The sequence below is a fragment of the Aquarana catesbeiana genome, linkage group LG11, assembly GCF_042186555.1.
Source record: "Aquarana catesbeiana isolate 2022-GZ linkage group LG11, ASM4218655v1, whole genome shotgun sequence".
Classification (NCBI taxonomy): domain Eukaryota; kingdom Metazoa; phylum Chordata; class Amphibia; order Anura; family Ranidae; genus Aquarana; species Aquarana catesbeiana.
The window spans coordinates 259748781-259761406 of NC_133334.1; the positions used below are offsets into that span (position 1 = coordinate 259748781).

Consider the following 12626-nt stretch of genomic DNA (forward strand, 5'->3'; position numbering starts at 1 on the left):
CAGAGTATGGTGTCAGTAGGGCAGAGTATGGTGTCAAAAGGGCAGAGATTGGTGTCAAAAGGGCAGAGAATGGTGTCAGTAGGGAAGAGTATGGTGTCAGTAGGGCAGAGATTGGTGTCAAAAGGGCAGAGATTGGTGTCAGTAGGGAAGAGTATGGTGTCAGTAGGGCAGAGATTGGTGTCAGTAGGGCAGAGTATGGTGTCAGTAGGGCAGAGTATGGTGTCAGTAGGGCAGAGTATGGTGTCAAAAGGGCAGAGATTGGTGTCAAAAGGGCAGAGAATGGTGTCAGTAGGGAAGAGTATGGTGTCAGTAGGGCAGAGATTGGTGTCAGTAGGGCAGAGATTGGTGTCAGTAGGGCAGAGTATGGTGTTAGTAGGGCAGAGTATGGTGTCAGTAGGGCAGAGTATGGTGTCAAAAGGGCAGAGATTGGTGTCAAAAGGGCAGAGATTGGTGTCAAAAGGGCAGAGATTGATGTCAGTAGGGAAGAGTATGGTGTCAGTAGGGCAGAGGACGGTGTCAGTAGGGTAGAGAATTTTTTTACAATTTTTTTTTTCAGGAGCCCCATTAGGGGGCTTTGGTGAAATATCAGAAGTCTTAACAGGGGGAATCTGCTCCACAAAGGGAGTGATTAGGGGGTGCCCAGGCACCCCCTAATCAACCTGAGGGTTAAATTACTTGAAGATAACTTTGTGAGTACATTTTCTGATTGACAGTGAGCCACCTATGGAGATTCTTAAGTACCGTAGTTTGTCGCCATTCCACGAGTGTGCGCAATTTTAAAGCGTGACATGTTAGGTAACTATTTTTTTTTCGATGTAACATCGTCTTTCACATTATACAAAAAAATTGGGGTAATTATTGTGTTTTTTTTTTTTGTTATTAATTTAAATTTTTTTTTTCCAAAAATATTGTGCTTGAAAGACCGCTGTGCAAATACAGTGTGACGTAAAATATTGCAACGATCGCCATTTTTATTCTCTAGAGTCTCTGCTAAAAAAAATATATAATGTTTTCGGGGTTCTAAGTCTTTTTCTAGCAAAAAAATATGAATTTAAACTTGTAAACAAAAAATTCCAGAAAAATCCTGGTCAGCAAGTGGCCCCTTCTAAGGGTCGGGGTGACAGGTCCTCTTTCTCCATAAATCCGGCTCATTGGAGGAATGGGATCTTTTTTGGAATGCAGAGATTTTTTTTTTGCAAATAAAAAGATTTTCAGTGGTGAGGTCCAGGGGACACGGCACGTCTTCTATCTGCAGGGGAAGTTGCGATCCTTTTGCTTCCCTTTCCTGTCCGTCTCTTCTCATCGCGTGAGAGGTGCTCAGCGCACAGACCAGAGACATGCCTGTGGTTCACCGATGGCTGAGCACTGAGACAGGAAAGAAAACCTCCATGGTATTTTTTTATTTTTTTTTAATTAGTGGGAGGGGGTCAAGTACAACTAAAAAAAAAAAAATCTCCTCCTGCAAGGACATTATTACAGATTCTTGCCTGCTTATGCTCTGTAGATACCTTGATTGCCCACATCAAAGAGTTCACATTTTTAACCGCTTCATTTACTGCTACGGTGTGGGCCGGCTGTGCAGTATGACATATACAGCGCATCCGGAAAGTATTCACAGCACTTCACTTTTTCCACATTTTGTTATATTACAGCCTTTGTCCAAAATGGATTAAATTCATTATTTTCTTCAAAATTCTACAACCAATACCCCACAATGACAACGTGAAAGAAGCTTGTTTAAAATCTTTGCAAATGTATTAAAAATAAAAAAGGAAAAAAATCCCATGTATATAATAAGTATTCACAGCCTTTGCTCAATACTTTGGTTGAAGCTCCTTTGGCACCAATTACAGCCTCAAGTCTTTTTGAGTATGATGCTACAAGCTTGGCACACCTATTTTTGGGCAATTTCTCACATTCTTCTTTGCAGGACCTCTCAAACTCCATCAGGTTGGATGGGGAGCGTCGGTGCACAGCCATTTTCAGATCTCTCCAGAGATGTTCAATTGGGTTCAGGTCTGGGCTCTGGCTGGGCCACTCAAGGACATTCACAGAGTTGTCCTGCAGCCACTCCTTTGTTATCTTGGCTGTGTTCTTAGGGTCATTGTCCTGTTGGAAGATGAATCTTCAGCCCAGTCTGAGGTCCAGAGCACTCTGAAGCAGGTTTTCATCAAGGATATTTCTGTATATTGCTGTATTCATCTTTCCCCCCGATCCTGACTGGTCTTCCAGTTCCTGCCACTGAAAAACACCCCCACAGCATGATGCTGCCACCACCATGCTTCACTGTAGGGATGGTATTGGCCAGGTGATGAGCGGTGCCTGGTTTCCTCCAGACATGATGCTTGCCATTCAGGCCAAAGAGTTCAATCTTTGTTTCATCAGACCAGAGAATTTTGTTTCTCATGGTCTGAGAGTCCTTTGGTTGCCTTTTGGCAAACTCCAGGCGGGTTGTCATGTTCCGTTTACTGAGGAGTGGCTTCTGTCTGGCCACTCTATCATTCAGGCCTGATTGGTGGAGTGCTATAGAGATGGTTGTTCTTCTGGAAGGTTCTCCTCTCTCCACTGAGAAACACTGGAGCTCTGTCAGAGTGACCATCAGGTTCTTGGTCACCTCCCTGACTAAGACTCTTCTCTCTGATCACTCAGTTTGGCCGGGTGGTCCGCTCTAGGAAGAGTCCTGGTGGTTCCAAACTTCTTCTATTTACGGATGATGGAGGGCACTGTGCTCATTGGGACCTTCAATGCTGCAGAAATTTTTCTGTACCCTTCCCCAGATCTGTGCCTCCATACAATCCTGTCTCGGAGGTCTACAAACAATTCCTTGGACTTCATGGCTTGGTTTGTGCTCTGACATGCACTGTCAACTGTGGGACCTTCTATAGACAGGTGTGTGTGCCTTTCCAAATCATGTCCAATCAACTGAATTTACTAGAGGTGGACTCCAATCAAGTTGTGGAAATATCTCATGGATGATCAACGGAAACAGGATGCACCTGAGCTCAATTTTGAGTGTCATGGAAAATGCTGTGATACTTATGTACATGGGATTTTTTTCATATTTATTTTTTAATGTGCCAGTTTTTGTTTGCCTGCAAAGCGGGGGATAAAAACCGGAACATCCCCTAGTAAAAGCAGCACATACAGTACACGCATAAACACTGGTTTATACATATTTATCCCTTCGATCGCCCCTAGATGTTAACACCTTCCCAGCCAGTGTCATTAGTACAGTGACAGTGTATATTTTTAGCACTAATCACTGTATTAGTGTCACTGGTTCCCACAAAGTGTCAGTTAGTGTCAGACTGCTCGCCGCAATATCACAGTGCCGCTATAAGTTGCTAATCGCCGCCATTATTAGTATAAAAAATTAAATTAATTAAAAAAAAAAAAATTCCAGTATATATCCCATAATTTGTAGGCGCTATAACTTTTGCGCAAACCAATCAATATAGACTTCTTGGGATTTTTTTAACCAAAATATGTAGCAGAATACATATTGCCCTAAATTTATGAAGAGATTTGATTTTGTACATGTTTTTTTTATTGGATTTTTTTTATAGCAGAAGGGTAAAAATATAATTTTTTTGTGTAGCAGGAAGGTTTCCCCAGGGGGCTTTAAAACAGCAATGCAGGCAATTCAGAAATGGATTATATAAAAGTATTTTGTTGGAAACATGTAGAGTCAATAGCATGTTGCCGTGACATACAGTATAATCTGGTCAGGGGATAACAGACACATTTCACATTTACAGAAAGCAAACACAAAGTTACAGCATCACATATCATTGGTCTGTTGTGACGATGCCTCGACGCGTTTCAACCCATGTGGTCTTCTTCAGGGGGAAAGGTTTGCACTGAAAGGTGAAAAGAGAGAACTCCTGACCAGAAATTTAAAACCGTTGGATGATTCCCGAGGGTCCATACCCCATTCGTGTGACAAAGGCAGGAAGGATCGGTCTGATGCGACTTGCAAGCAGTCACGCTGAGGACACCCTCAGAGGGTAAGGAAGGCCAACACATGGAGCCATTCGTGTGGAATGGCTGTAGGTTCAGGAGTGTATGGGACCCTGAAGAAGACCACATGGGTCGAAACGCGTTAGAGCATCGTCACAACAGACCAATGATATGTGATGCTGTAACTTTGTGTTTGCTTTCTGTAAATGTGAAATGTGTCTGTTATCCCCTGACCAGATTATACTGTATGTCACAGCAACATGCTATTGACCCTACATGTTTCCAACAAAATACTTTTCATAATCCATTTCTGAATTGCCTGCATTGCTGTTTTAAAGCCCCCTGGGGAAACCTTCCTATGTTACACAAATTGTTTTTGGGGTGTGCAGCTGCTGTACCTCTCCTGTATGTGTCGTTTCTTTCTTTTGCTACATTCGTTTTTTTTTTTCAAAATTTGTTTTTGCGAAAAACATAAAAACCTCAGAGGTGATAAAATACCACCAAAAGAAAGCCCTATTTGTGGGAAAAAAAGGACATACTTTTTATTTGTGTACAGCGTTGCACGACCGCACAATTGTCAGTGAAAGTAACGCAGTGCCATATCGAAAAAAATGATCTGGTCATGAAGGGGGTAAATCTTTCGGTGGTCAAGTGGTTAATTACTTTACCAACATTTTCCCGAAACTTCGATGTGATTTTTGCTGTATTTTCACCACTATATACAGATTAATAGATTAGCGGTTGTGTAATATCCTTGCTGAACAGCGGCTGAGATTAAATAATTTGGTGGCAGAAAGTCTGTGGTTTATATGCAATCTGATCAAACAGACTCTGAGAGGGGAAGAAGATGAACAGCGGGGAGCAAAGCAATCAATATACACCTAGTGGGATTTTTTTAACCAAATTCTGCCAAAATATGTAGCAGAATACATAACTGGCGTAAATTTATGAAGAAATTTGATTTTGTACATTTTTTTTTTTATTGGATGTGTTTTATTGCAGAAAGGTAAAAATATTTGTGTTTTTTTTTCAAAATTTCCAGTCTTTTTTTATAGCGGAAAAATAAAAACCTCAGAGGTGATAAAATACCACCAAAAGAAAGCTCTATTTGTGCGAAAAAAGGACATACATTTTATTTGTGTACAGCATTGCATGACCACACAATTATCAAAGAAAAACTATTCCCACTAATACCAATGATGGGGCACTAATCCTTCCACTGACACCAATGATGGGGCACTAATCCTCCCACTAATACCAATGATGGGGTGCTAATCCTCCCACTAATGCCAATTATGGGGCACTGATCCCCCACTAATACCAATGATGGGGCTCTAATCCTCCCACTGACACCAATGATGGGGCACTAATCCTCCCACTAATACCAATGATGGGGCACTAATCCTCTCACTAATACCAATGATGGGGTACTAATCCTCCCACTAATGCCAATGATGGGGTACTAATCCTCCCACTAATACCAATAATGGTGCACTAATCCTCCCACTAATACCAATGATGGGGTACTAATCCTCCCACTAATGCCAATGATGGGGTACTAATCCTCCCACTAATACCAATGATGGTGCACTAATCCTCCCACTAATGCCAATGATGGGGCACTATTCCTCCCACTAATACCAATGATGGGGCACTAATCCTCCCACTAATACCAATGATGGGGCACTAATCCTCCCACTAATACCAATGATGGGGCACTAATCTTCCCACTAATACCAATGATGGGGGCACTATTCCTCCCACTAATACCAATGATGGGGCACTAATCCTCCCACTAATGCCAATGATGGGGCACTATTCCTCCCTTTAATACCAATGATGGGGCACTAATCCTCCCACTAATACCAATGATGGGGGTACTATTCCTCCCACTGACACCAGTGATGGGCACTATTTCTTCCTGTGCTACTCTCTTACTATGTTATTGTAGAGCTTGCTTACTATGTTACTATATTACTCTCTTCCAATGTTACTTTGTTGCTGTGTATGTATATTTACATGTAGCACGTATTCCCCTTCAGTGACCTGATCTGTGATTTTGTTCCTCTTGCAGTACCGATCCTGGCTGCGGCAGGAATACGGGCGGAATCCTTTCAATGATCAGGACAGAGTGGAGAAGTTATTGTCAGAGCGTGCGCAGAAGGTGAGTGTGAGGGAGACGCAGAACCGGTGGATTAACCAGCCCAATACCGGATACAGCTTACCGTACAAAGCTTACGGAGGAAGCACCAGATGGACCAACTGACAATACGTCCGTGACAATGCCCTCAACGTTAAGGAGAAAAATCAAGGAGCCGATAAAACCAACTGGTGATCTGCCTATATGACTGTGTTTTCTGTAATCCGGCTGTGGGTCTGCACCCTCTTGTTATAGGACTCTTACCACTGCTGGCTCCTTCTCTGGGCCCATTGGATGGGGTGAAGCTGTGTTGGGTTCAGTGGGGGGGCGGGGCTAGAACCAGGGAACACACTGGATAGAATTTGCTCAGACAGATTGAAAAAAAAGGTAAACATCTTAAAGGATGAATTGGAGGAAGAGACTCTCCTCGGGAAGGTTAGATCCTCAAAGGTAGATTTGATTGAATGAAAAATGTTCAGGTGTGGCTGGAGTGCAGCTTTAAATAAAGCCAAATTTCTATTTAACACTGGAGATAATGCTATGCTGCCTGTGTACAATACTTGAAAATAAAAAATATTTTATTTTAAATTGATGAGTTATATTTTGATTACATTTTTAATAAACTATGCACACATTAAGATTGTGATCCAGTTGTGTGCAAATATCTTCAATATATTTCTCTTAATACACAATGTGCATGTGCCTTTGTGGACAGGTTACATTTATATCTGGAGAGCGGCGATGTCATTACTGTAAAATATAACTTATATCTGGAGAGCGGTGATGTCACTCCTCTATAATAAATCTTATATCTGGAGAGCGGTGATGTCACTCCCGTATAATATAACTTATATCTGGAGAGCAGTGATGTCACTCCTGTATAATAAATCTTATATCTGGAGAGCGGTGATGTCACTCCTGTATAACATAACTTATATCTGGAGAGCGGTGATGTCACTCCTGTATAATTTAACTTATATCTGGAGAGCGGTGATGTCACTCCTGGATAATATCTGATATCTGGAGAGCAGTGATGTCACTCCTGTATAATATAACTTATATCTGGAGAGGGATGATGTCATTCCTTCCTGTATATTATAACTTACTGTATATCTGGTGAGCGGCCGCACCTGTGCCCATCAGTGCAGCTCACCTGTGCCCATCAATGCAGCCTTACCTGTGTCCATCAATGCAGCCTCACCTGTGTACATCAATGCCGCTTCACGTGTGCCCAACAATGCAGCCTCACCTGTGCCCATCAATGCAGCTCACCTGTGCCCATCAATGCAGCTCACCTGTGCCCATCAATGCAGCTCACCTGTGCCCATCAATGCAGCCTCACCTGTGCCCAACAATGCAGCCTCACCTGTGCCCATCAATGCAGCCCACCTGTGTCCATCAATGCCGCTTCACCTGTGCCCATCAATGCCGCTTCACCTGTGCCCAACAATGCAGCCTCACCTGTGCCCATCAATGCAGCCTACCTGTGCCCATCAATGCAGCCCACCTGTGTCCATCAATGCCGCTTCACCTGTGCCCAACAATGCAGCCTCACCTGTGCCCATCAATGCAGCCTCACCTGTGCCCATTAATGCAGCCTACCTGTGCAGGGAAGAGTGGAGAGGAACAGGATTGGAGGCCAAATCATCAAAGCGCCGAGGAACATCGCTGTAACACTTTTCATTTGAATTGCCGAATCATCCTCTCGCTCGCAGTCACATACTGCCCTGCCTCCTAGCCTGGGTACTTCAATATACTTCACACATGTCGGCATTGGAATGTTGATCTGTCTATCAAAGTACCTGGGCCAGGAGGCGGGGCTGTGTGTGACAGCGAGTGCGGGGAACACTCGGCAATTCTAATGAAAGCAATTCTTATAATCCAGCCGCCTGCTCTCCTTTTTCCTTTTGGGATAAAAGTGTTACATAAATAAAAGCTGATTATTGTAAGCACCCCTGTCAGTGGTAAATGGTTTGTCGCAACCCCTCTGCCACATCTGCAGAGCAATCTTTTCTTTTGAAAAACAACAGACTTACTGGCATAGGTGTGCGCATCTTATTGCAATAGCGTGAGCACCCCAAAGCTCAAACACACATGCCTTTCTCTGCAGCCTCAGCTGCACAGGACAGTGAATAAATGGGGAGTGCTCTGTGCTGAGTGGCTTCCTGTTCATTCACAAACTGAAGAATAATAAACACTAGGAGATGAGGGGGGGTGGGGAGGGTCCAGAGGTAGAGATAGTCAGCTATTCCAGAGGGTAGTATTGGGGGCATTAGTGGTAGGTTGACTAAAACACATAAACCCGAGGTAAGTATACTAACAAGTCCTATTTGCAATCTCCGAAGACACCCAATAAGAGGATAGTATGCGACTAGTCTAAACTACGTGGCATGTTCACCAATGCCAGGAGCATGGAGGAGAAGATGGGTGAATTAGAGATACTGTTGTACGAGGAGATTTAGATTTTGTGGGAATTTCAGAGACTCGGTTCAACAGCTCCCATGATTGGCTGGCAAACATTCAAGGGTATTCCCTATATCGCAAGGATAGAGAGGGTAAAAAAAAAGGGGGGGGGGTTATGCCTATATATCAAGAATAATGCACAAGTGAATGTGAGAGATGACATCACTAAGGGAGCTAGGGAGGAGGTGGAATCCTTATGGGTAGAGCTCCAAAGGGATGAAACTAAGGGGGAAATAATACTGGGAGTATACTATAGGACCCCTAACCTGAGGGAGGAGGGGGAGACGGATCTCCTATCACAATTTGGATTAGCAGCAAGGATGCGAAGTGTTATCATAATGAGGGATTTTAATTATCCAGACATAGACTGGGCAGAAGGAACTGCAAATTCGTCTGAGGCTCGCCAGTTCCTAAATGTCTTGCAGGACAATTTTATGGGTCAGATGGTAGACGCACCAACTAGAAACAAAGTGTTACTGGATCTACTGATTATCAACTATACAGACCTGATCACGGATGTGGAAATATGGGGCAATTTAGGAAATAGCGATCACAGGTCCATTATCTTCAGTATAAATCACACAAATAGGAAACATAAGGGGAATATAAAGACACTGAATTTCAAAAGAGCCAACTTCCCTAAACTACGAACCTTGCTAAAAGGCATAAATTGGGATAAAATATTAGGAACAAAGAATACGGAGAAGAGATGGGTTTGCTTTAAGAGCATATTAAATAAGCCAGTGCATCCCACTGGGAAATAAATTTAAAAGAGCGAACAAAAGTGCTGGATGGCTTAACTCCAATGTAAAAATGCATATAAAAGCAAAGGAGAAGGCCTTCAAAAAATACAAGGTTGAGGGATCATCATCAGCATTCAGACTTTATAAAGAATGCAACAAGAAATGTAAGGGTGCAATTAGGGCGGCTAAGATAGAACACGAAAGACACATAGCGGAGGAGAGCAAAAAAATCCCAAGAAATTCTTTAAGTATATAAACAGTAGAAAAGGGAGGACAGACCATATTGGCCCCATAAAGAATGAGGAAGGAAATCTGGTTACAAAGGATGGGGAAGATGGCGAAGGTATTGAATTTATTCTTCTCCTCAGTCTTCACGAGTGAATCAGGGGGCTTCAGTAACCAAAGCTGCAGTGTTTATCCTCATGACACATCACAGGAAGCACCTCCATGGTTAACAGAGGACAGAATTAGAGATAGACTTGGAAAACTTAACATTAATAATTAAGTAATTGCCAGACCATTGTTCCTAATTTTTACTGACAGTCTAATGACTGGAATGGTACCAGCTGATTGGAGAAAAGCCAATGTAGCACCAATATTTAAAAAAGGACCAAGATAGGACCAAGATTACAGACCAGTTAGCCTAACATCAATAGTATGTAAAATCTTGGAGGGGATGATAAGGGACTATATACAAGATTTTAGTAATGAGAACGGTATCATTAGCAGTAATCAGCATGGATTTATGAAGAATCGTTCTTGCCAAACCAATCTATTAACCTTCTATGAGGAAGTGAGTTGCCATCTAGATAAAGGAAGGCCCGTAGACGTGGTGTATCTGGATTTTGCAAAAGCATTTGACACAGTTCCCCATAAACGTTTACTGTACAAAATAAGGTCCGTTGGCATGGACCGTAGGGTGAGTACATGGATTGAAAACTGGCTACCAGGGCGAGTTCAGATGGTGGTGATAAATGGGGAGTACTCGGAATGGTCAGGGGTGGGTAGTGGGGTCCCCCAGGGTTCTGTGCTGGGACCAATCCTATTTAATTTGTTCATAAACAACCTGGAGGATGGGGTAAACCAATCAATCTCTGTATTTGCGGACGATACTAAGCTAAGCAGGGCAATAACTTCTCTGCGGGATGTGGAAACTTGGTAAGAAGATCTGAACAAATGAATGGGGTGGGCAACTACATGGCAAATGAGGTTTAATGTGGAAAAATTTAAAATAATGCACTTGGGTGACAAAAATATGAATGCAATCTATACACTGGGGGGAGAACCTCTGGGGGAATCGAGGATGCGAAAGGACCTGGTGGTTCTAGTAGATGATAGGCTCAGCAATGGCATGCAATGCCAAGCTGCTGCTAACAAAGCAAACAGAATATTGACATGCATTAAAAAGGGGATCAACTCCAGAGATAAAACGATAATTCTCCCGCTCTACAAGACTCTGGTCCGGCCGCACCTCGAGTATGCTATCCAGTTCTGGGCACCAATCCTCAGGAAGGATGTACTGGAAATGGAGCGAGTACAAAGAAGGGCACTCCATCCTAAAACATCCCTAGCAGCAGCCGAGGGGAGAGGAGGGAAGCCAGCAGCACTGTGGTGTGGGGCACAACATGGGGGGGGGAGCCCGGACAGTAGTGGGAATCTGCACCATATAGAGTGATTAGGGTGTGCCCAGGCACATATGGCACACCCCGTGCACACCCCTGCGCACACCCCTGCGCTCACCTACAGTGAGGGAAAAAAGTGTTTGATCCCCTGCTGATTTTGTATGTTTGCCCCCTGACAAAAAATGGTCAGCCTATAATGTTAATGGTGGGTTTATTTTGACAGTAAGAGCCAGAACAACAACAAAAAAATCCAGAAAAATGCATTTCAAAAAAGTTATAAATTGATTTGCATTTTAATGAGTGAAATAAGTATTTGACCCCTTCGCAAAATATTACTTAGTACTTGGTGGCAAAACCCTTGTTGGCAATCACAGAGGTCAGACGTTTCTTGTAGTTGGTCACCAGGTTAGCACACATCTCAGGAGGGATTTTGTACCACTCCTCTTGAGGCTGATGTTTGGTAACTCGAACATTCAGCTCCCTCCACATATTTTCTATGGGATTAAGGTCTGTAGACTGGCTAGGCCACTCCAGGACCTTAATGTGCTTCTTCTCGAGCCACTCCTTTGTTGCCTTGGCCGTGTGTTTTGGGTCATTGTCATGCTAGAATACCCATTCACCACCCATTTTCAATGCCCTGGCTGAGGGAAGGAGGTTCTCACCCAAGATTTGATGGTACATGGCCCCATCAATTGTCCCTTTGATGCAGTGAAGTTGTCCTGTCCCCTTAGTAGAAAACCACCCCCAAAGCATAATGTTTCCACCTCCATGTTTGATGGTGGGGATGGTGTTCTTGGGGTCATAGGCAGCATTCCTCCTCCTCCAAACAGGATGAGTTGAGTTGATGCCAAAGAGCTCGATTTTTGTCTCATCTGACCACAACACTTTCACCCAGTTCTCCTCTGAATCTTTCAGATGTTCATTAGCAAACTTCAGACGGACCTGTACATGTGCTTTCTGAGCAGGGGGACCTTGCGGGCGCTGCAGGATTTCAGTCCTTCACAGCGTGGTGCGTTACAAATTGTTTTCTTGGTGACTATGGTCCCAGCTTCCTGGAGATCATTGACAAGATTCTCCTGTGTAGTTCTGGGCTGATTCCTCACCATTCCCATGATCATTGAGACTCCACGAGGTGAGATCTTGTATGGAGCCCCAGATTGAGGAAGATTGACAGTTATTTTGTGTTTCTTCCATTTGCGAATAATCGCACCAACTGTTGTCACCCTCTCACCAAGCTGCTTTGCAATGGTCTTGTAGCCCATTCCAGCCTTGTGTAGGTCTACAATCTTGGACAGCTCTTTGGTCTTGGCCATGGTGGAGAGATTGGAATCTGATTGATTGCTTCTGTGGACAGGTGTCTTTTATACAGGTAACAAGCTGAGATTAGGAGCACTCCCTTTAAGGCCCCTTTCACACTGGGGCGGCTATTTTTAGCGCTGTTTTAACGCGGTATTCGGCCGCTAGTGGTGCGGTTTTAACCCCCCCCGCTGGCGGCCGAAAAAGGGTTAAAACCCCTCGTATAGCGCGGCTATAGCCGCGGTATTACCGCGGTATAGCCGTGCTGTCCCATTGATTTCAATGGGAAGGAGCGGTTTAGGAGCGATGAATACACCGCTCCTTCACCGCTCCAAAGATGCGGCTTGCAGGAGGTTTTTTCTTCTCCTGCCAGCGCACCGCTTCAGTGTGAAAGCCCTCGGG

The 12626-nt window shown here is 43.7% G+C and overlaps 1 protein-coding gene across 1 annotated transcript in view; it reads left to right on the forward strand.

The window, feature by feature from the left end:
- Nucleotides 1-6653, forward strand: part of LOC141111778 (dual specificity protein phosphatase 22-A-like) — a 69982-nt gene extending 63329 nt beyond the window's left edge. Inside the window, exon 8 of the mRNA XM_073603915.1 lies at nucleotides 6035-6653. Within this exon, the coding sequence (XP_073460016.1) occupies nucleotides 6035-6226 (192 nt within the window). The 3' untranslated portion in view covers nucleotides 6227-6653. The remainder of the gene's footprint in view (nucleotides 1-6034) is intronic.
- Nucleotides 6654-12626: the final 5973 nt, after the last annotated feature.